At 37.6% G+C, this 22,636-nt stretch overlaps 1 protein-coding gene across 1 annotated transcript in view; it reads right to left on the bottom strand.

Annotated features, from left to right (window-relative positions):
- LOC139735550 (unconventional myosin-Va-like) overlaps positions 1 to 22,636 on the bottom strand; it is a gene marked incomplete at its 3' end in the record, with an annotated part of 131,114 nt that overhangs the window by 26,741 nt on the left and 81,737 nt on the right. The window contains exon 4 of the mRNA XM_071646306.1: positions 2,477 to 2,621. Within this exon, the coding sequence (XP_071502407.1) occupies positions 2,477 to 2,621 (145 nt within the window). The remainder of the gene's footprint in view (positions 1 to 2,476; positions 2,622 to 22,636) is intronic.

Genomic DNA, 22,636 nt, shown 5'->3' with positions numbered 1-22,636 from the left:
CGTGACATCACCCCTTTCTCATCTTTGGGTGCCTGACATACACCACTCATTTCCACCTGTCTCTCTTGCGATCAACCATAAAACACAGACTGCCATTTTGCCTGACTTAACCACTGCACTTTCATAACACCTTGCGTACCTGGGACAACTTGGCAGTGATAGTGTCTCTTCACATAGTCTTTTGTTGTTGTTGTTGTTGTTAAAATCCCACCTGCCCAGGCCAACAGCGAGTCTCTGATATGGTTATAACACATTCCACAATTTTCTTGTTCATGTGATTTGGTCACATTCCAAACTCTTTGACAGAAGATGACGTTTGATGACATACAAAGTTGCGCTCATCGGTTCATCTCATGTATCAGCCAAGCCATCTGAGGTTTGAGAACAACCCTTTCTTGGTTTGATGTGTCAAGAGTGAATTTTCCTGTAACATCTGCTCTTCTTCTGGGTGAAGTATCACACAGCAGTTTGATTTAAATGGGCTGAATGAACCACACTGATTCAAAAGTTGAGTGCACTTTCTTTTGACTTCACAAGAAATTGCTTCTTTTGATACTTAGCTGGGCATTTGGTCTTCATAGTAATGATTTAGATTTCCCACTGAATCCACATTTATACCCTATCTAAAGAGATATAGTAGGGTGGGGATTCATGGGTGGCCCGATTCACTCACTGCCCATCGGGGTACATTTGAAAACCACAAACACCAGTCAATGAATATGTGCATCAAAGCGTATGCTCATCAGTAATGGTAGACTCAGGTCAAGATTCTTCAGCTGTGTGTGTGTAATACATAGAGATCAGTGATAAAGCTGTGCACGATTTGTTTAAATACAGGGATTTCTCGAATGCATCCGAGCCATACTACCCTTCCCACTCAATGGTATCCCCATGCTGCTGGGTCTCTTATGCTGCAAATTTCTTCACTTTTCAGCTTAATGTGGACTGTTGAGGTGGTATATTTGTTTCACAGCAGAAATAGCCTGTTTATATTATCTTAACCTCCCTAGTCAGCCATAGTTATGGTCTGCAGTGCATTGCATTCTGCAGCATAGAGGTCTAAAATTTCTGACTGCTGCCATATTTAGCTAAACCCATCTTCCTACCTAAAAATAGGTCTACAAATTTTGTGTGCATTTCTTTATGCCACTGGTTGCTTACCATGGCAACGGCACACACTGCCCGGATTTTCTCTGACCTGTCACTGCATAGTTTGGGCAATATGCATAACAATCTACCCTGATAACAGAAGATTATGAACATTTTCCACGATGAGATATAAATAGATTTAGATATCATGATGAATCTTGTCTTGAGTTGTGATTGAGTGTTCTCTCTGTGTTAAAAATGACGCAGTGAGATATGACCTTCTACCTGTCCTTACATTCCGTTTTCCTATTTTCTGGATGGCTTCCAATCTCTGCCAAATGGCTTCTCATTTCTCCGTATCATGAAACATTCAAGGATGCTTCACATTTCAAACTTATCCCACAGCCTTTCACTATGGCTTGGGGGAAGGTGGGGGGCATTCACATAACCATATCACACTTGTCTCTATGGCCCCATCATCCTTACTATTATATGAGATTTGACCTTACCAACCCATTTTTCCTACTTGGTGAAAATGGAAAAGGGGCCCAACTTAAGAACTGTAAAATTCACCCATTTACATGTATATATTTTTGTTGCAAGGATCATTACTTTTTACACAAAAACTTATGTATATGTAACCAGGTAAAAAAAAAGTATTACAAAAAAAAAACAAAAACAGAAATATTTAGGAAAACAAAGATGCTCCATCACTTTTACCCTATAGGAATTTGTATGCTACAGATGGACAATGGCATACTAATTGAGCTTTGAAGGTGTATTTGGTTAACTTTCAGGAAATCAGGATGAAAACTGATTTCAAGCCTCTCAACACAAAAATGTATATGCTGTTAGTCTATGCAATAACTTTGCATATTTGAGCTTTCTGTAATAACCCTTAAAATTATCAGCAAACAGCTACAAACAGAGAGAGAGAGAGAGTATCAAAGGAAGTTTACAAGAAAATGTTGATATCTTTTAATCTACTGAGAAGTGTTTAGTATTCTTACTTTTCAGTGTGTCAAAAGTACAAGGGCAAACACACAAACAGAAATGACTAAAATAAGAGAGGAAAAGGCACCAGAAAATCACTGTTACAGATAAACATTCATCAGAAGGCAAAGAATATCGTCTGTTGAGGATGAGAAGGGCGTTAAGTTGTTTCGAACACTATGGGTTTAGTGGCAACTTAACGCCCTTATCATTCCCAACCGACGATATATTCAACATATGGCTGGTAAAGTTCACAAAGTTTCTCCTCCTTATTGGCACTATAATGGCTCTTTCCAATACCTCCCCCCCCCCCCAAAAAAAAGAGTTTTTAAGACTGTTCCATTTTCTTATAGGGGATTGATATGAGAAAGGAGAGGGATATTATTGTACCCACCTTGACATTCTCTTGAAGGCTTCCTCAGCCACGGCAAATATGTGTGGGTCCATGGACCCCATGTCCTGGCCATGATACGCCTGGATGACATCCTCCCCGTAGAGTGGTAGCTGCTCATACGGGTTGATGGCAACCAATACAATACCTGCAGCGAGGGTTAAGCAAACATGAGGGAGACTGGGTTACCATTTCACCTGGATAGGAGGAAGCTAATTAAAATTGACTGACAGTGATTAATCTATTAAAAATTCTGTGCCAAATCCGGTAAGATTGATACTGCACCAGTTGGCAAGTGCTGGGGAAAAGTAAAAGGGAAAAATTTTACAACTGGAAAATGCATACCATTCACAAGAGGCAGGGTAATAAATGCATGGATGTAGAAACCAAGCAAGATAATTTGCATACAGGTTGGTTCAATAGCCTAGCACAATAGTACATTGTACATTGTATATGCATGTGAGCTAATTAGAATGCTCGAGGACAAGCCTTTACATACAAGTGACTTAGTGTATGAATGCAAGATAAGCACAAAACATGTAGAGAAGGTGAAAGTTTTCTCATCATCTTGGTTACATATTTCATATGCTGGTGGTATGTGTAGGTGTGGGTTGGCTGAAACTCTAAAATTGCAGAATAAAACCCATCTCTATCCTCAAAATGACATCACTAGGAGCAACTCTTCTTCTGGAACCTATCATGGGTCATGGAACTGGAGGATGGAGCATCCCACGCACCCCCGTGCCGTTAAGAAAAAATGTAATCAGAAAAAAAACAACTTAAGACAACTTTAAAAACTTACAAACCCACAAACCTCTAAAGTCTGAAGATTTTGCCCCCAGCTTCCTCTCTGGTTAAGGGGGTGGGGTGGCCCTTGAGCCAATCAAGGGCAGTAACATAGACCTTTTCCCTATCCCCCCCCCCCCCTGCCACACACACACACACACACACACACACACAAACACACACATTATGGAAAAAAAAAATCCATAGCCCTTGCTCATAAATGATTTCAGGATAAGCTGCTTATATGATGGAGCAGGAGTCAGTGTACAAAATAAAGAGGAAACTTAAGGATACCACTTTCAGGTTACAAAAGATCAAAGAAAAACAATGCATTTGCCTGGTCAGTATAAGCTATAGAGAATGGGTTTACTGTCTGAGCTCTTTCGCTTTAAGATGTTGTGATTTACCTCTAGTTTGAATTAAATAAAAAAAGTAAACTTAGCTATTAATACAACAAAACTGGGGACTTGAAGACAGGATTTTGTCATGTCTATGCTCCAAGTAAACATTCAAATGCATCATAGACAAAAGCACTGGTCATAAAACAGCAGACAGTAGATACCTGTATTTTCAGGCAGATAGATGTATTGCCTTCCTGACATTACCTAGTAAGAAATTTCTCGGGCTTCCTATAACAAAACAAACCTAAGTATCGACACAAATGCTATGTAATTACCAATCCTACACTCATTATGCCCATGTCTTCATCGGGATCCTAAAATAGCCAAAGAGCTCAAATACATGTGCTACACTACAATCAAATTAACAGAATTACAGTTTCAACGTCTGTCCTGTTTTGTTCCAATAATGCAGTAAATGCATTAATTACAAATTTAGCAACATCCCATATGATAATGAATACTCTGATACTTAAAGATACCATACCTTCACATTCCACAGAGGGGCAACACAAATCCAGGTCCCCCATGGAGATTCGCTAGCACATATTCACCATAGGGTCCAGTGACAACAGAAAAGTGAAAAGGCCCTCCTTGTGGTATTCGTCTCTACCCCTACCACATGATGCAACGGAGCCCATGTTAGCTCACTTCGGCCGTGATTCACAACACGTCAAGCCAGGAAGACTGTTCAACTGCCTTTGAACTCACATGGCGCATCAGAACATGCCACCAACGACACACGACAAGTGACACAGGAAAAAGTGAAAGTGAGCGCTTTTTTTCTCTCTTTTTTTTTTCTCAGGGGCCTGGGGATGTTTTGTTGGCAAAAATCCTTTCTGAGACATCTGGGTTCAGGCATGATGAGCAATACTGCTCGTCTGTAAACCCAAGGTAATTCAGCTACGTGGAATTACTTCAAACTAGCTGTAGAACTTTCGATACGAAGTTGTGCCTTTACTATCATCACTGAATCTAGATTGTATCACTTTACGCGCGAACATCCTAGAGAAGCATATACATTGTACATGCCTCTGGTAAATTGCCTCTTTTATCGGTTATCAGTGTCGGACATTCCTTGTTTCAATTCCTCAATCAAAATCAATCTGCTACAATCCCTTTACCCTCCCCCCCCCCCCCCCCCCATCCTTTAGGGTAAAAAAATAACTTAATGTAATTACACATTGTTACATGAATTCAAATGTCATGTGGCTCAGAAACTGTGAAATGCTTAACAGATGTTCATATTGAGTGTGATGATCATCATACAAGTTCCAAGATTTGATCGTTAAAAAAGAAGAAAAACCTACTTCAAATGCATTGCCTCAATGGTCAATCATTTGTTCAATATGCAAGGGAAAAGAATCACAGAAAAAAATGGTTGTCTCTGCTGCATGGTAACACAATTCACTCAAATGGTGACTTGCAACATTTGAATAAGATGATATAAAGATAACATTAAAAAAATGACATGGTGTACTTTAATGCTTGATGTATTGAGGAGTATTTTATTATATTTAAAACATGAAACACTTGTTCAGAAATCTTTAGCATCTGCCTTGACATCATACACAGCATTCAATACAAAATCTTGGCTAGGAATCAAGGGTTAATTAAACTTTTGCAAGGTTAGGCAACATCTCTTGACGGGAGCCCCTACACTTTTGTCATCCAATGACCTCTTTTTCCTTTTTATTTATTTACTCTTCTGTATTTCCACATCAATCAATGTTTATCAAACTTTCATCTCAAAGTATGCCACAGCCAGGTTGACCTTCATATGACTGACATGCAACAAGAGGTTTTCATTGAGTTCATACTCAAAATTCTGTGTAATCAGCTTGACATTATAATACATATTTCTTTAATTAAGAGGGGAAAATGATACTTTGGAACAAGCTGTTTGGACTCTTTGATTTTTTTTTTTAAAGGATTTGTGGCAAGCCATGACTTTCATATGTACATGGAAAACAGGGTCACTATGGTAATACTTGCAAGTATACCATGGGAATTAATGCGATACAACAAGTTTTCTACTTTAAACCTGTAATCTTGATGTTACAATGTCACTTAAAACACAAGTGCCCTGTAGAGTAATATTCTTTCACAACATTATCATTAGGGGGTAGAACCTGGTATCACATTAGTACATTTTAAGCTCAGAGTTTGTATAAAAAGCTTGGACAGAAAAACGAATAAATATTCTACAACTTTCAGAGCATCAATTTTGCCTTTTTCTGGCCTAAGACTTTACAAAAAATCTTTCCTATACTGATGAGAGTTAAGTTGCTATTCTCAACTTTAAAGTTACAGTCCATTTGCAGTGCAAAGTTTTCTTCTTCATTAAGACAACTTCTGTAACATATTACAACGTTTATTTTGTTTGTGTGATCCTGCCTTTAAAGCAATACAATACCTGCACAGACATGATTGAGTAATGGTGAGGAGCAGACGACTGTTCTTCTCCCCTCCAGTGATGACACAATGCAGCCACATTGAGCAGTGACTTATACCCCCTGATGCACAAACGTTTCAACCTTTCAGAGAGAAACGAGGGGTCCCCTCTCCAACACAAGGGAGACGGAGGTAACCATTCAGCGGGGGAAGTGGTTACGTTACTAACGGCCTGTAACAGTCTGCAATTGGCCACACAATGAATACATAAGCCCCACGTGACCCAATATTACATCATGGTAGTTGTTCAAATAAATAATGATTAAGCAAAATTTTGCTCTTCCACAAACCATGTAACAAGGATTGAGGGAGCTGACTGCCTGCAAACTGCAATAAATGCTGTAGAATATTGATAAATTGCAAACAATTATTTGTGATCTTTAGTTTAGCCAGTGCATTCTATTCTTTTTCAAAGGGGGTTATACATTCGTAAATCTATCTGTACGCGAGAGCATTCAGCTGAAATCCCCCCATCACCTCGGCGCTCTTTAAATAATTTCTGGTCATGACAGACAGAAACCGACTGAGGGGGGAAAGACAATTAGCATTTCTTGGATGTGCTTCAAGTGAAGAAAGTGGACCAAGTCAAGGATGACATGATGAACACACCATCGGAGGCTGCAGCGGGACTTAAAAATAAAGAGAGGAAAACAAACCTGGTAACAGACGAAGGAATCTATCAAGTACATGTGTATAGTTCAAGGAAACATCCAAATTGCTCTTCTGTGACAAAATGACAGGTTTTAAAGTCCAAGTCAACCTGAGAAATGTTCCTGAAGTAACTTCACTTACACATGTCAAATGACAACTATAATTTTGTCCATATCACTATACCTGCATTGTTTCTCTATACTTAGGGGTATCTTGACAATACCTGATTTGTGGCAATCGCACTCCTATCCCCTCCTTCACCATTTGAGACTGTACAGAACATACTGCAGAACTCAGAAAGGTTGCATAGGTGCAAGCCATCAAAATGTGCTGTCCTACATTAATGTTAAAAAAAAAAATCTACATTTTGATTGAACCTAGTATGTTAAAAACACTGCCATCTTGTATGTGCACTTTGAGGGATAGGTGCAACACTAACATCTACCATCTTTCAACCAACATCAAAAAAGTTTGCTCAATTTTGGCCAAGGGCAATATCATCATGTACAAACAACGATAGCATCTTGAGGCAGTGGTTGGTAGTGGGTTCATGGGTTGCTAAGTATACACTCGTGTTCTGTATGTGATGAACATGAATGAACATTCTTTGATTAATTCCAGCAGCACATATTACATAATACATGTGCATTGCAGGTCCCTCTTCAGTACAATAATACGGCTACCCTTGGAAAGCAAATTATGAAATTATGGATATGATTGTCTGCGTTCCCTGAAGGCACTCAGAAATAAAAACAGAAAAAAAAAGAATAATCTGGTCTCAAAAGACAGCTCACCACTGTGAGTCTGTTGAGCAATCTGCGGAGAGCCTGCGGTTAGCAGACTCAGCGGGATGACAAACACGAGCATTTCTCACAGGTCACTCCCCCGGTGCACACGACTCACCAAACCCAGGTCACTCTCTCTGTGTGCTTTCAAAAGCTACAACCACGTATCAAACACGCCCCTGGAACTTAACAAGTACCTCCAGTGGTTTGCAGCACTAGTCTATGGTACGATAGGTACTACAGCAGGCACTGGATGGAATTTATTTTTTTCCTCTTTTTTTTTCTATCACTCTCTGAAAATGGTTAATGTAATACTCATAAATGTCAAGGGACATTTTACCTAGTTTGTTTGTTTTTTTTTGTTTTCTTTTTCTTTTTCCTTCTGTAACCTGATTTCTTAAATGGTGTATTCTAATTCCTATTATATAGTAGAGCAAGGCTGAAGACGCTCTTTGATAATTGTTAATACGTTATTCTGTAATATATGTGGTACCTCGTGTATGGGATTAATGTTACATTGACTCTGTTTCCAACTAAGATGTAGCATTTTCTTTCTTTTTAGTCTCGTACATCACAGACATTCTAGATGTCAAAATCCCCTGTGCTGCACTCGACAGGTGCCCTCGTGGACACAAGCAATGGCAATCACGCTCACCCTGTACTACACAATCCAATAGACACTGCATTCAATTCAATTACTGATGATGATTTTTTCGATACGGTAGGACCTTCTTTGGCAGAAAGAGAAGTAAATATTGATCAAAATAATATGTTTTTCAATAATTGTGTTTCAGATAGTTTTAATACATCGTCGAAAGAATTTCATTATGACTTTGATATAGAAAATCAATTGCAAAGCCCATCTTCGGAATATCTTACTCTCAACCAGTTTAATAATGTTGTCAAGGAATATGATCACACCATTTTTTCACTCATACATCTTAATATTAGGAGTATTAATAAACATTTTGAGGAACTGAGGTTACTTTTAGATGATCCCATCAGGAAAAAATTTTCGATAATAGGTTTAACCGAAACCTGGCTTTCCAATGATTTAAGTCTTCCTTTCGCCCTCGACGGATATGATTTTGTAGTTAATAACAGGCAAATTAGGGCGGGTGGGGGCGTTGCTTTATATGTTTCACAAAAGTATGATTATATAGTTCGTGAAGAGCTCAACTGTATGACTGAAGTTATTGAATCTCTTTTCATTGAAATTACAGTCCCTGGCAGTAGAAATATAATCACAGGTGTAATGTATAGACCACCCAGTGCGAATATGAAATCATTTTTGGAATATTTTGCGAATCTAATGAAGGATCCAGTTTTTATTCATAAAAAATGTTTCATAACGGGAGATTTTAATATAGATTTACTGAAACAAAATACAATCTCACAAGATTTTATGGAAATATTTTTATCTGCTTCTTTCTTACCTTTGATATCTAAGCCCACGCGTATAGTTAATGAATCCGCCTCCCTTATTGATAATATTTTTTCTAATATTCTGCCGTCTCCTGATTCTTTTATATTACTTTCAGATATCACAGATCACTTCCCCATTTCGACTAGTTTCACTTTTTAAATGATATCATTGATAATAAATCTAGTTCTTTATTTAGACGAAGAATTACGCATGAAAATGTAGCCAGTCTGGGTGCTAGTTTAGACAGGACAGACTGGTCGTCTATTTTTGACTCAAATGATGTGAATTTGTCATTTGAATATTTTATGCATATTTTTACTCAACTCTTGGACATTCATATTCCAAAACGAAGAGAAAAGTCATCCAACTATAAAAAGGTACCCAGGTTACCTTGGATTTCTAAGTCACTTTTGCGTTCAATAAATAGAAAGAATAATTTATATTACAAATTTAAAATGAAACCTACTGAGCAATCAAAACTGAAATATACTAGTTATAAAAATACTTTGACGAAAATTATACGTATTGAAAAGAAAAAATATTATACTAAGCAGTTACAATTTTATAAGCATGATATGCAAAATACATGGAAAGTTTTAAAGCAAGCAATGAATATATCAAATAACAAGTCGAATATTACCAAAATTAGATCTGATGATAAAATTCATGAAGATCCTCATTATATTTGTAATATTCTAAATAATCATTTTTCTTCCATTGGGGAAAATCTTGCAAGCAAAATTCCATCTTCAAATAAACATTTTTCTGAATTTTTAGGTTCACCAAATTTAAACTCAATATTTTTTAGTCCAACATATAGTCAGGAGATAATCAATATTGTTTCTGATTTTCGTTCCAAAAAAAGTGCTGGGTACGATGACATCAGTAATTTTTTGCTGAAGGGGGTAATATCTTCAATTGCGGATCCTTTATCTCATATATTCAATTTATCTCTTTTTTATGGTATTGTTCCTGAAAGTATGAAAATAGCAAAAGTCATCCCTTTGTTTAAAAAAGGTGACAAATTAGATGTTAATAATTATAGACCAATTTCTTTGTTATGTACATTGTCCAAAATTCTTGAAAAAATTGTTTACAAAAGAACTCTTACTTTTTTGAAATTCAATAATATACTCTCAAATACTCAGTTTGGTTTTAGAGAAAAACATAGCACCTCACATGCATTATTGAGTTTTGTTGAAAAAGTAGCACATGCTATCGACAAATCTTCACATCTCATAGGTTTGTTCCTGGACTTCTCCAAGGCCTTTGACACCATTAATCATGATATTTTACTTAATAAACTACAACATTACGGAGTCCGTGGGAAGGCCTTGGAGTGGTTCAGGAGCTACCTCTCGAACAGGAAGCAATATGTCTCTTTAAATGGTTGCAATTCACAAATGTTAAATGTTAAATGTGGGGTCCCACAGGGAAGTTTATTAGGTCCGCTTCTGTTTCTTATTTATATGAATGATTTCTGTAAATCATCAGATATTCTTTCTTTCATTCTCTTTGCGGATGATTCAAATTTGTTTTTTTCGCATAATAATCCTTTTACCCTAGTAAAGACATTAAATTTTGAATTAGAAAAAGTTGCTCAATGGATAAAAGCTAATAAATTATCTCTCAATCTCCAAAAAACAAAATATATGCTTTCCAGCAACTCCATTGAGGCACTACCTGCTGATATTATTTTTGATGGCACACCACTGGAAAATGTTTCTTATATCAAATTTCTGGGAATAACAGTTGATAATAAGCTTTCATGGAAATTTCATATTGATAGTATATGTAAGATTATTTCTCGAAACATCGGTATAATCAACAAGATTAAATTTTGTCTTCCTTTGTCGTCCCTGCTTACATTATATTCATCCCTCATATTGCCTTATTTAAATTACGGTATTCTTGTATGGGGAAATACATATCAAACTCTTTTGGATAAATTACTTCTGCTACAAAAGAAGTCACTGCGTATTATATGTCACACTGCATATTTGTCTCATACTGATCCGTTATTTTTTGAAAATAAAATATTTAAAATTAAAGATTTGTATTTGTTTAATTTAGGACAATTTATGTGTAATTACAATAAAAATAATCTTCCATATATATTTGAATCAATGTTTTCAAAAAATCAATCTGTTCATAATTATCCTACAAGGCAATCCAACGAATTTCATTTACCATTTTTTAGGACTTTGCTGGCTCAGCAAACCTTCATCTACGAGGGGCCTAAGTATTGGAACTCACTTCCCAACGACATAATAACAGCACAAACTTTGAATTCTTTTAAGAATAAATTAAAATTCTTTCTGTTGAAATCTTATGATATACAACCAAATTAGCTTCGGTTTCATTCTCTCAATCAAGTCGTTTGTTTGTTTGCTTGTTTGTTTGTTTTTACAAGTATTAAGATATCACACAGAAATCATCTTTTAAGGAAAACAATCTGTCTAACATAAGTTTACCTCAGATATTTATTTTATTGTACCAGTAACAGTGAGTCTATTCTCTTTCTCTTTTTTCTTATATCCGTTCCTATGCATTCATACCGGCATATGCACCCAATCAATCGCAATTTCAAACCAGGGAGCGTTGTATTGTTTTGTTATTGCATTTTAATCATGAAGTACAGTATGCTTGTGTCCACGATGGCGCGTGTTGTACCATAGTCTTATTTCCCCCTTTTTTTGTTCTTTTTTTCTTCTTCTTCTTTTTTTCCCCTTCCTAAGTTAATTTCATGTCAGTTGACATTGGTTTCTTTGACCTTGTGTACGTATTTTTTTTTGAGGGTCCCATACCCTACAAGCTTTGCTTTTTAAGTGGGACCCTCCATTTCCATTCTAATCTTTGTATTAGGTATATACCTTAGAAACGAAATTCTGTTGTTACTCGTGACCATTTGTACGTTTTCTTTGAAATTGTTATAAATTTGTTCTGTAAATGTATTGTATATATTTTTCTGTTTATTCAATGGAAATGGAAATAAAATTGAATTGAATTGAATTGAATTGAATTAAACGGACTCATTGGACATTTAAAATGTACCTAAACACATTACATGGAGAGAGCACTAAGGGAGAGACAGACAGAGGGAGATACATAAAGACAGACTATAAAGTGACAGTTACAAAGACAAACTGATATCAATTGAGAGAAAGTCATAGAGAGATAAAGATATATATACATCTACACAGAGAGAGACAGTGAAAAAGATATACAAATACATATACACAAACAGAGAAAGATAGAGAGAAAAATAACAATAGAGTTATATAATGTCACATACAGATATATTATGCAAAGAGAGAAAGAGAGATGTATATAGAGGAGCTGTGATACATTGGGTGATTTCAAGTTCGGTGCTAGTGCTAGTGCTAGTGCTGAGATAGCACTAGCACCGGCGATAAAACCGAACTTGAAATCACGTCGGTGTTGGGAGTTGACCTCAAAATTATGACGTATTTCCGGTTGCTGGTGCTGGGCTCGGTGTTGAATGTCGTCTGCTGAACCGAGCTCCGCCGTTTGTGTTAGCGATTTACGTGCTTTTTCTCCATTGACTAACACTAGCCCCTAGGGATTATCATTTTCGTCATTTCAAGTTCGGTGCTGGTGTTAGCGTTGCCGTGCGAGACTCATATTTACGTCCATAAGTAGTTGCACGTTTTACGTGCCAAGTCTATGCTAATGCAGTGGTCGCCCACGTAACGTAAACGAACACCATCGACATGGCTTTATAAATGTGAGCCTATGAGCAAAATTAGGATAACTGTGTTTTAAAGAAGGGATGAAATTTGTGGCATTTTAATCATTCTTCCTCGTTATATGTCTAAAACTAAACAGTCATGGCTACATCTTTTTATATTTGACTTTAACTATGCGCTATCACTTTTTTCGTCGCGCAATTCCCGCGGAGCTCGCGGTGCTGTGATTCCAACACTTAGTGCTGGTGATCGATAATTTTGATCGGTATCGCCTCGTTAATCTGACCGTCGGTGTTGGAGCTCGATTTAACGCTGTTATTCGGGGGCTAGCACTAGCACCAGCACTAGCACCGAACTTGAAATCACCCATTGAGATATACTCAGAAATATTTTGAAACAGACTTTGTTGAATTTTTCCCTATTTTTTTTTTTTTTGGGGGGGGGGGGAGGGTGGTTTCCTATTGCACATTTTGAAATATTACCTTAAAATAACCACAAATATGGATTGATCAGTATTTACGTGTGTAGCATAGGTAAGCGTATGGGTGTGTGTATGTGTTTCACATTTTTGTGAGAAAATATTTCTTGGTCCTCCTTGAACACAATTAAGGCAGTTTAGTAACTTATGTTTAGAACCAACAGAGCAGCATCAATACTTAACTGACATAATGCTCTTGATAAGAGAGACCCCGATATATCTTTGCAATTTCCATCGCTATAAATCACATATTTGATTCCTTTTAACTATATGTAAAAGAATGTGAAATATTCATAACACAACCCAAACATATTTCCTCTGCTTCTGACATTACGTTGGAGAAAACAGCAAGCTTTAGAAAATTTGGGCCTATCTCTCTGGAGGAGACGTCACTACGACTGATGCGACTGACCAGACACCACACAATGCTTGTGCCACTTGTAAGACCAGAAAAAAAATAGGCTTGTGCCCTCATCAAGAAGGTAACTCCAGGGTGACTTTCAATACATCTCCAAACAAGGTGACAATTTATCTGACCAGAAGTCATCGGTACATCACCTCGATGTCTCCACATCACCACCGTTAGGTCACCATGAGTCTCTGCAAGGTCACAGAGAAGTCTCCGAGACATGGTTGACAAAGTTAGTCTCAACGACTTGGCCTCAATTAAGGAGATGTTGCAGAGACATAACAGAGATGTCTCTGAGACCACCTGGAGACTGGAAAAAAGTTTTTTACAAAAATCAAACATGCTTGACTCTCCCAGAGACCAGGCTCCCCCAAGACCAGGCTAGTCTCCATGAGACATCGCAGACACGTCTTCGCGACCAGCGAGACTCGAGTTGCCACCAGGACATCACTTAGTCTCCAAGCCAATGAGTTTGTACCCACTTTAGTATAACCAAAAGATGATCATCCCAATGCCCACCCTGGATGACATGTGAGACCATTGTCATCACTCTTCACAGAGATGGAGTAAGAACTTTGTCCACCTTGGCATGTTGCTTATGAATTGAATCAATATGAAACATGCATCAACAAACATCTCCAAGCCTCCTGTTTAATAGCCCCAAACATTTATCATTTACCCATGGTGAAACAAAACAAATTAAAAAAACCCCCTACATTGACCTATCAGTCCAACCCTCCTTTCCATTGAAAATTTATAATTAAAAATTCATAGTCAATGTTATTGCTCTGAGGTGAACTTTTCAATCAATGTATATTGACCTTTGACCTTGACCTTTGAATGTCACTTTGTAATACAAACATCGGCTTGTATATATGTCCTTCCTACTAAATTATATCACTGCACATTCATAGCTGCAGTTAAGCATGAAGAATTCCATTTTCAGCAAGACTCCTGACACCTTTGATCTTTCACCTTCACGGATTTTGTCCAAAATCTAAACAGTGCATCTATACCTCATGAAGTATACTTGGGCCAAGTTATAAAGAGACTCTGTTGAACAATTTTTCTCAAATTGTATTAATTGAGACATGGATTATACGGATGGACAGACAACCTGAAAACGTAGTGCCTCATGCTAGCCTTTCGGGCGGAGGCAGAACAAATTAAATACCGCTTCCCCCTTCCGCTCCGGCTTTGCATCTTGGCATAAATCCAGCAGGCACCAATTTAGTACAATTCCCTTTGCCTGAGCCTTCTACTTACATGATGGGAGCTCAAGAAGAGCAAAAGCTGTTGTCCCGTTGAGGATGAGTCCCAAGTATACTCGGGCAAGCGTCTATGGGAAATGCGTGTTGTAGCAAAATCAAACCGTCCTCAACAGGCTAAAGGACAAGTCCACCTTCATATACATGTGGATTGAGTGAATGCAGCAATATTAGTAGAACACATCAGTGAAAGTTTGGGGAAAATCGGACAATCCATTCAAAAGTTATGAATTTTTAAAGTATCTGTGTAGTCACTGCTGGATGAGAAGACTACTATAGTGTATGATGTCATATGCGTTCAACCATATAAAGAAAATAAAAAGAGAATTTCACAAAACTTTACTTTTTGAATTAAGTGCACATTTCTTCGACTTGTTACTGACATATGTTAAGGGTAATATTATTCCCCCTGCCTTCTGAAAGAGAGAAGTCAAGTGTTCTTTTGTTATGCGAGAAAAGTGAGAATATGTTGAATTTTCTTTATTCTTTCTTTATATCGTTGTACTCATGTGACATCACAAGCTATAGTAGTCTTCTCATCCAGCCTTGAGTGAGCAGAAACTTGAAAAATTCATAACTTTTGAACGGATTGTCCGATTTTCCTCAAACTCTCACTGATGTGTTCTATTAATATTGCTGCATTCACTCAACCCACATGTCTATGAAGGTGAACTTGTCCTTTAAAGTGAAAAAAACAAGACAAAACACTGAATGTCTGTAAGCTGGACTACTGGCATACTACTTGAAGGTTCACTGCTACTTGGCTTGTGTCCCACCTATCCACAAGATGGGGTGGACAATTCCTGATGGTGGAACCTTCCAATTTGCTGCTGAGTACTGGTCAGTTGTGTTTTGGCAAAATCCTTACAATCCATCCAATTCTACAAATGAATACTTCACAATAACTTCAGTATTCTCCATCACTATCCAGGCGAGTTCAGGGCAAAGTGCCTATAAAAATCAGACAGATTTGCAACTTTCAAAGTCAGTATAGAGCCAGAGTATAAAGCACTGATGCACATAAAGCAAGGGCTAATCTCAGTGAACAGTGTTTTAGCTTCTCAAATACCAAATATTAGAAAGAAGCAATTTGTAACGAATACAGTGGACTCCTGTTATAACAAAGTCCTAGGAACCGGCAGTTTTCTTTCGTTATATCGAAATTTCGTTATAACCGAACAAATAAACAATAAAAAACAAAGAGCGGATAATTTTGCAGCTGTATTCTTGATCTACAAAGTATGCCCCTATAAACATCCTCCCTTGTTACGCAACAATGCCTAAAATCTGAAGAATTTGACAACAGAAAAAAAAATACAACAGAAAGTAATTTGCAGTTGACTTAACCCATTCCTCCCGCAATTCTCCGAGTGCCTTCAATGCCCCCAAACAAGATTCTTTTGCAGGTCGACAGAGAACAGACAGGTTGGTAATACACCTGTGCTAAAGCAGTCAAGCGGTATGTGTACCCCCTTCCACGGGCAACTACATGTGCCATCGAAGAATGGAAATATCGATCGGGCACAAGGTACGAATAGAGCATGCGCTGATGGGCTCACAAACTCTTTTGTTACGCACCTGAATGGGGTCAGCAAAATCAAATATCTACTGAGCTCAACCCTGATCGCTATGTACATCTTTATACAAGCTCTACAGCAAAATAAGCACTAACTACATTGCAGAAAAGGCAAATAATACTGCAATACCTGCAGTTTTCATACAGAAGGAAAACAGATACTGAGAGCAGAAACTCTAATCTTTCTATTTAAGAAATTTCTCTAGGCAGCATAACACAAATTGATATGAATTTAGGCCACTAATGAACGCACTCCTGTCTACATTTTGGGAACCTGGTATATCAGTTAATGCTAAGGGAACCTGGTTTAGCAAGTTCCTGTAAGAAATTGGTTAATATTTCTTAATATTTGGCCCATACGTTTGTTTCAGCGTCACACAATCTATCAGAGCAGACAAAGCTAACAAACTTGGCAAACGTTTGCAGCAACAGACGACGTCTTCATCCGGAAGTGGTAGCAGCTGGATCTGATAGGGCTTAGAATTAACAAAATCACCTGAAATCTAAACCTAGTTACAAATATGAATCACTCCCCAAGACTTGGCGCTGCCCTAATTTACAGTCTAATTGACACAATTAATGTCCCCCCCCCCCCCCCTCCCCAAGAACACACTTTCAAAACTTCTAAGGTAATATTAAGTTCCCACAGCTATGCATTATACTGGTCTAGTTGTGATAGCTTCAAGCTGAGCAGTACAAGAATGAGGGAATAATGAGCATACTTCAACAATAATCTTGAATATTGTTGATATTGGTTTTGTACTTGTTATTTGCATTGTTTTAATGCAGCTACCTTTGTAGACAGTAGTGAAAACTTTAAAAGAGAATAAATGCAAACTGAACTAATTATATCCATAGTAATCATGCAAAGAGAATATAAAAACAAATTTATGAAATCATCTGACAAAAGCTGACAGAAAAGAGTAAATAAAGATAGCCTCAAAACTATTTGAATTGATGACTTTCCTGTATTGAGTCGTTCTTTTGTCATGGCAACTACTAAAACCCTGATCAATTCAGTGCTTCTTTACGTTGATGTAGGGCAATTTGTCAATCATTTGCAACTTCTATATTGTTGTGAAGTTTCAACACTGAGAGCTTGGCTGGGAATTTTTGCATCCAAGATAATACTGTCACTGTTTGCTGCCATCTTGTGTTGAAAATCTATATAGTCACAGTTTCTCTTGCACAACACTTGCACCAAGCAATAGGGCCTACTGTCTTTGCGGGCATTCCTCATAGATAAGGAATTTGACCATAGATATATCTATATCCTAATGCTTGTTATAAACTGGAGGAAAGCATGATGTAAAAGGACATAGTGCCCTGGACAGAATTCTTTGCATGAATATAGTGCAATAAAAAGTAATTACAAGATAAATACTGTGAAAGTTGAGGGTTGTCTAATGAGAGTATAGCACTGTGTCTTTACATCATATGAAATTCATCACAGAAATATTTCTATCACATGACTGTGCATAGGCTTGCATAGCACTCACCATATGGTTTGATGATTACTCCTATTTCAAGATCATACATTACTTTTTCCAAGGTCCATCAATATAATTTTCAGTATAAAATCCATTTGATACCCTCAAATAAAATTTTGTACACATGGCTTTACTATTTGCAAACAAATGTGACCTGCTACAAAAAAAGGATCCGAAAGTCGGGGGAGGCCAATTTTTTTGAAAATGACATGACATTATTCCCTTACTCTTCTACTTCAATTTCATATATAACATGACTCATAAAAATACTCAGTTGCGGAGATATCAATGATTTTATGAGAGCATGTCGAGTGGTCTAGGAAGTCAGCGTTTCGAGAATACTAGGAAGTCAGCGTTTCGAGAAAACAGCCTTCAAAGTTTTCCTTCTGACGCAATCGTGATCAAGGGGAGGTAAGACCATTTTCGCCTCTTGACAATAGAAGGTATGCTCCTAACAACCTCCACACTGTTCATTCAAGCTTAACGTGAGCTGTCTATGCACGAGAAATCAGTAACCACAATGCCATGCACTGACCAATAAGATCACTCCCTCGTTGCTAGGGGCAGAGTCTATCTGCGGTGCTAAATCCAAATCTTCGGACATGTTTCTATTCCATTGAAAGTCGGAGAATCATGGCCCAGAAAAATGCTAATTTCTTGCCTTTCCTTTGATCATTAGGCTTTGATATTTCAGCAGATGATAGACGAAACATTAGACTACAAAATTATGCAAATAACAGAAATTGTTAATAGTTTTCACTAATCATGATGATCTGACTTCAAACTTGATTTTCTCAGCTCAGCTGTCAGCAACTTTCGGATCCTTTTGTTGTGGTGGGTCACAAATGATAATGAGTTTCACTGAAATGTCATCAGGGTAATGAAAGTAAAGTTCATTTACCATTGGATGTCTGTACGGAATAGGTTTCATCTCTTAGAATTGTTCTGTAACCCATTTTTTTTTTCACTGCATAAGTTGTTATTTCTTAAGAGTTTTAGGCAGAATATTCTCATGCACTAAAATCTTTTACAGCATTATGTACCAATACACAAAACAGGGGGGGGGGGGGGAAGAAAGATACGTATTAATATCATGGTCTTATTAATATCACTGTTCTTCAAGATTACCCTGCAATTATCATGACCCAGAAGAGCCAGATATCCATTTATCCAGAATCAGCTTCAGATTCAGATTCAGATTCATCTTTATTGGTCTATGATACGACATAAACTTTTTGCTTCCATTGACAGTTGCCGAAGAACTTGAACACTCGACAGGACTTAAACTCGGCCCTCTATTTCAAAATCAAGACTTTTATATACTGCACCACCATATCCCCACTATATGACCACCTGTTGCAGAGTTTCCCTGCATACTCATCATATTCCCGTCACACAGAGTTGAGCAAATGAGTGCTGCCATGCTACAGCTAGAGTCAGCTTTTTCAGTGATACTGCCCTCTGCTGGCAAAAGTCAGGCAGTGTTGAGTTCTTTTGCTGCTTGGCTGAAGTTGCTCGCCACTTTATTCTCTCACTGTGGATCGTATACACTGTTTCTGTCTGGATTGGTACAGAAGTGCTGTAATTAGTTGCCAATGACTGGGAATGAGGGATTTCTTTTCTGCTCTCTAAAAAAAAAATTGAGTGAAAATATTCACTCTAGAAGGAGTGAATACAAAAAAGAGTGAATTTTGAGTGAAAATGTTAATTTTCACTTGTTTTAGAGTGACCTCGGGGATCACTCCAAAATCTTTGAGTGATCCCTGAGGTCACTCCAAAATGAGTGAAAATGAAAATTTTCACTCAAAATTCACTCAAATTTCACTCAAAATTCACTCTTTTTTGTATTCACTCCTTCAAGAGTGAATATTTTCACTCGATTTTTTTTTAGAGAGTAATCCCTCTGGTATCGCTGAGGCATTCAAGTGATAAAAAAATTCATTGTTACACTTGAGTAGGGTTGTCTAAGTTAAATGAAGGCCAAGCAGGAGAGGAAATCACTGAAGAGCTCTGCATTGTCCTTTAACCTGTTGAGGACGAGTCCCGAGTACTCCGGCAGGTGTCTATGAGAAATGCGTGTTATAGCAAAAATCAGTCTGCCCTCAACGGGTTAATGAGAGTAAAAAGAGACATGTAGAGAAGAAGCTCAACATGTGTTCTTGAGCAAGTTACTAACAACAAGCCCTCAAATAATAGTTTGCTCTTAGTTCAACACCAAGCACAGGAGTGCTATAGTTGCAGAAGGTGACATGTACTTGTTTTTTTTTTTAAACAATGACACTCCATGCTCAACTTAACTTCAATGAGAAGAATATAATCAAATAAACATAGTGGCTGAATTCATACTAATATTTGTCGTAAAATAAGAAATTGAATGAATTTGAAGATGGGGGGGGGGCTTATATTGCCGAATTATCTTATTAACAAAAAATTTCAAAAATTCCATGCATTTCATATGTGATTTTGATGAAACTAGTAGCATTATTTGTTTTATCTGAGCCTATTTCTAAATAGTTATATAGGACATGAAGGGAAGCTGCACCTTCAACAAGAGATTACTATTAAGTCCACACATCAAGTACTGAAAACCGCATATATTTTGCAGGGTTTTTCTTTTCTTTGGCAAAATTTGCAAGTCTTGTGCTGTTCACAAATTTAAACAACACACAGAAATTTTGATATTAACTCTGACCTTGACATGAATGTGACGTACACACATACACGTACTGGTACACAGTACATGAACAAGGTGTGTGACAATATAATTTAGTAGGCCCAATTCCTGGCATGCCTAGTGTGAGAATGGATGCACACACTTCTTCCTGAAAATGAGTGAATGATGCTGATTTGTCCATCCATTGCCATTCTTCATGATTGCAAATTCAATGAATTGCAAAATTGTCGGGAAGCTCCCATTTACTTAAAAAAAATTACAATGTATATTGTTATACTAATAAATATATGGCGTATGCAGTATCTGTGGCTATGATGGTTGAGTCTATATTTGTAAAGAGGTATACTGCCGCCCCACCCCCTTTTACCTGAAAGAGGCACACATGATTATGAGCACCATAAGGTTTAGTGGCATAGAGCTCTTTATACAACATTCAGATTACTACTTCCTCCTTTACCCTGTCTTCCACCTTCCCTCCCTCTCCTGGCTTAAATTTTATCCAATTCTAAATATCTCCCCTCCCACATCCTTTCTCTCATTTCCTATCGCATCGTATAACTATCAACAATGCTAATAAAATACTTCCCATCCTTCTATCCCCCGCTTTTTCACACATGTATATGTATGAATGCTTGAAGGAACTCCATTAATACCTCATAAAAATTTATTGACTGTGGGAATTTTTTTTTTCAGCTTATTTTCACTGTATTCACATTCATCACATACACATACACACAATAAAAATAGCTAAAAAGTCCCAAATTTGGAAGATAGCATTTCAAAGCAATTGGCCATTCTGCAATCATTTGACAGATTTGATAGTCACAAAGTGAGGCAACATGGAATTCTCGGTATCGCAAATGCGCAGAAAACTTCTGCGCACGCTAAAAAGCCCAGTCACAGATACACTGTGGGATTCCTCGGTGCCAGTGTCACTTCCGGTTGTCTTGCGAGCATGTCTTAGTTCCCATGCAATTCAATGCAATTTTCGTCTGCTTTTCTTTCATTGATGCTTTTTTCTTCGCTTAGAATTCAACTAAAAGAGCTTAAAATTTCAAAATTTTACTGATTTGTGGTTGCTAGAGTCATGGTTCACTACTGCAAGGCTTCAATGTGCTGGTCACATGATGGAAAGCGAAGAAATCTTCAACAAAGAATACCCCTGGATAAAGACAGAACATGACCTGAGTGCATATGCAGCCAAAACCAGTGCAAGTTTGTCTCCTGGGTTATCCCATAATGCATCTAAAATGCTGCTTTGCGCACAGCACCTAGGTATTGGTGATACCGAAAATTGTCTGTCAAGTCCTGACTTACAGGAATACGTCTGATATGCGTTCACATGGAATGATAGATAGAAGAGATAGAAAAAAAGATAGATAGGCACATACAGATATATGTATATATTGACATATAGACATACAGACAGATTGACAGACAGATATGTAGATAGACAGATAGCTGATAATGAGTAGATATACAGATGTAAATGGAAACAGATGCAGTCATCATAAAAATACAAAAAGTTGAGTTGCTTTCAGTTTTGTTTCTTTGCTTTGGTGAAAACACCAAGCGGAAATAAATTCAAATTAGTCAAATCAATCAGTCGGGATAGAGGTAGGGAAACTGATATAAACTAGACAAATATACTGATGGGGCGATAGATAGGGATATATGAAACTAAAATATGGACTGCTATGACACAGTAGAGGTCAAGCCTCTCCTTGACATCAAATCCCTTCTTGATTTGCTTGTAAATCTCTCCCCTCACACCCTGAAGAAAGACTTAATATGCCACCCCCAACAAAATCATCCCAGTCTATTCAGTCTTGTGAACGAAGATGCCTCTGCCAAAACCAATCTTTTCATTCAAGCTGCGTCACTGAGTAATCTCAGGCAGGAAGTTACACCTCCGTAGCTCTAAACCTAAACATCTTTCTTTCTCCCACCTTATTCTGTGTTCCAGAGGAGACATGTCGTGGCACATAAGCCCCATCCTCGATTAAAGCCACAAGACGTCACATGACCGCTCGGGTAACGTGCTCCAATTTGCGCCCA

This window comes from Diadema antillarum, unplaced genomic scaffold (genome assembly GCF_040938485.1).
Source record: "Diadema antillarum isolate AM-2024a unplaced genomic scaffold, OU_Dant_1.0 seq00000585_RagTag, whole genome shotgun sequence".
Classification (NCBI taxonomy): Eukaryota; Metazoa; Echinodermata; class Echinoidea; order Diadematoida; family Diadematidae; genus Diadema; species Diadema antillarum.
Note: the sequence above shows the minus strand (reverse complement) of the source record. Positions and strands in the feature narration are given on the sequence as shown.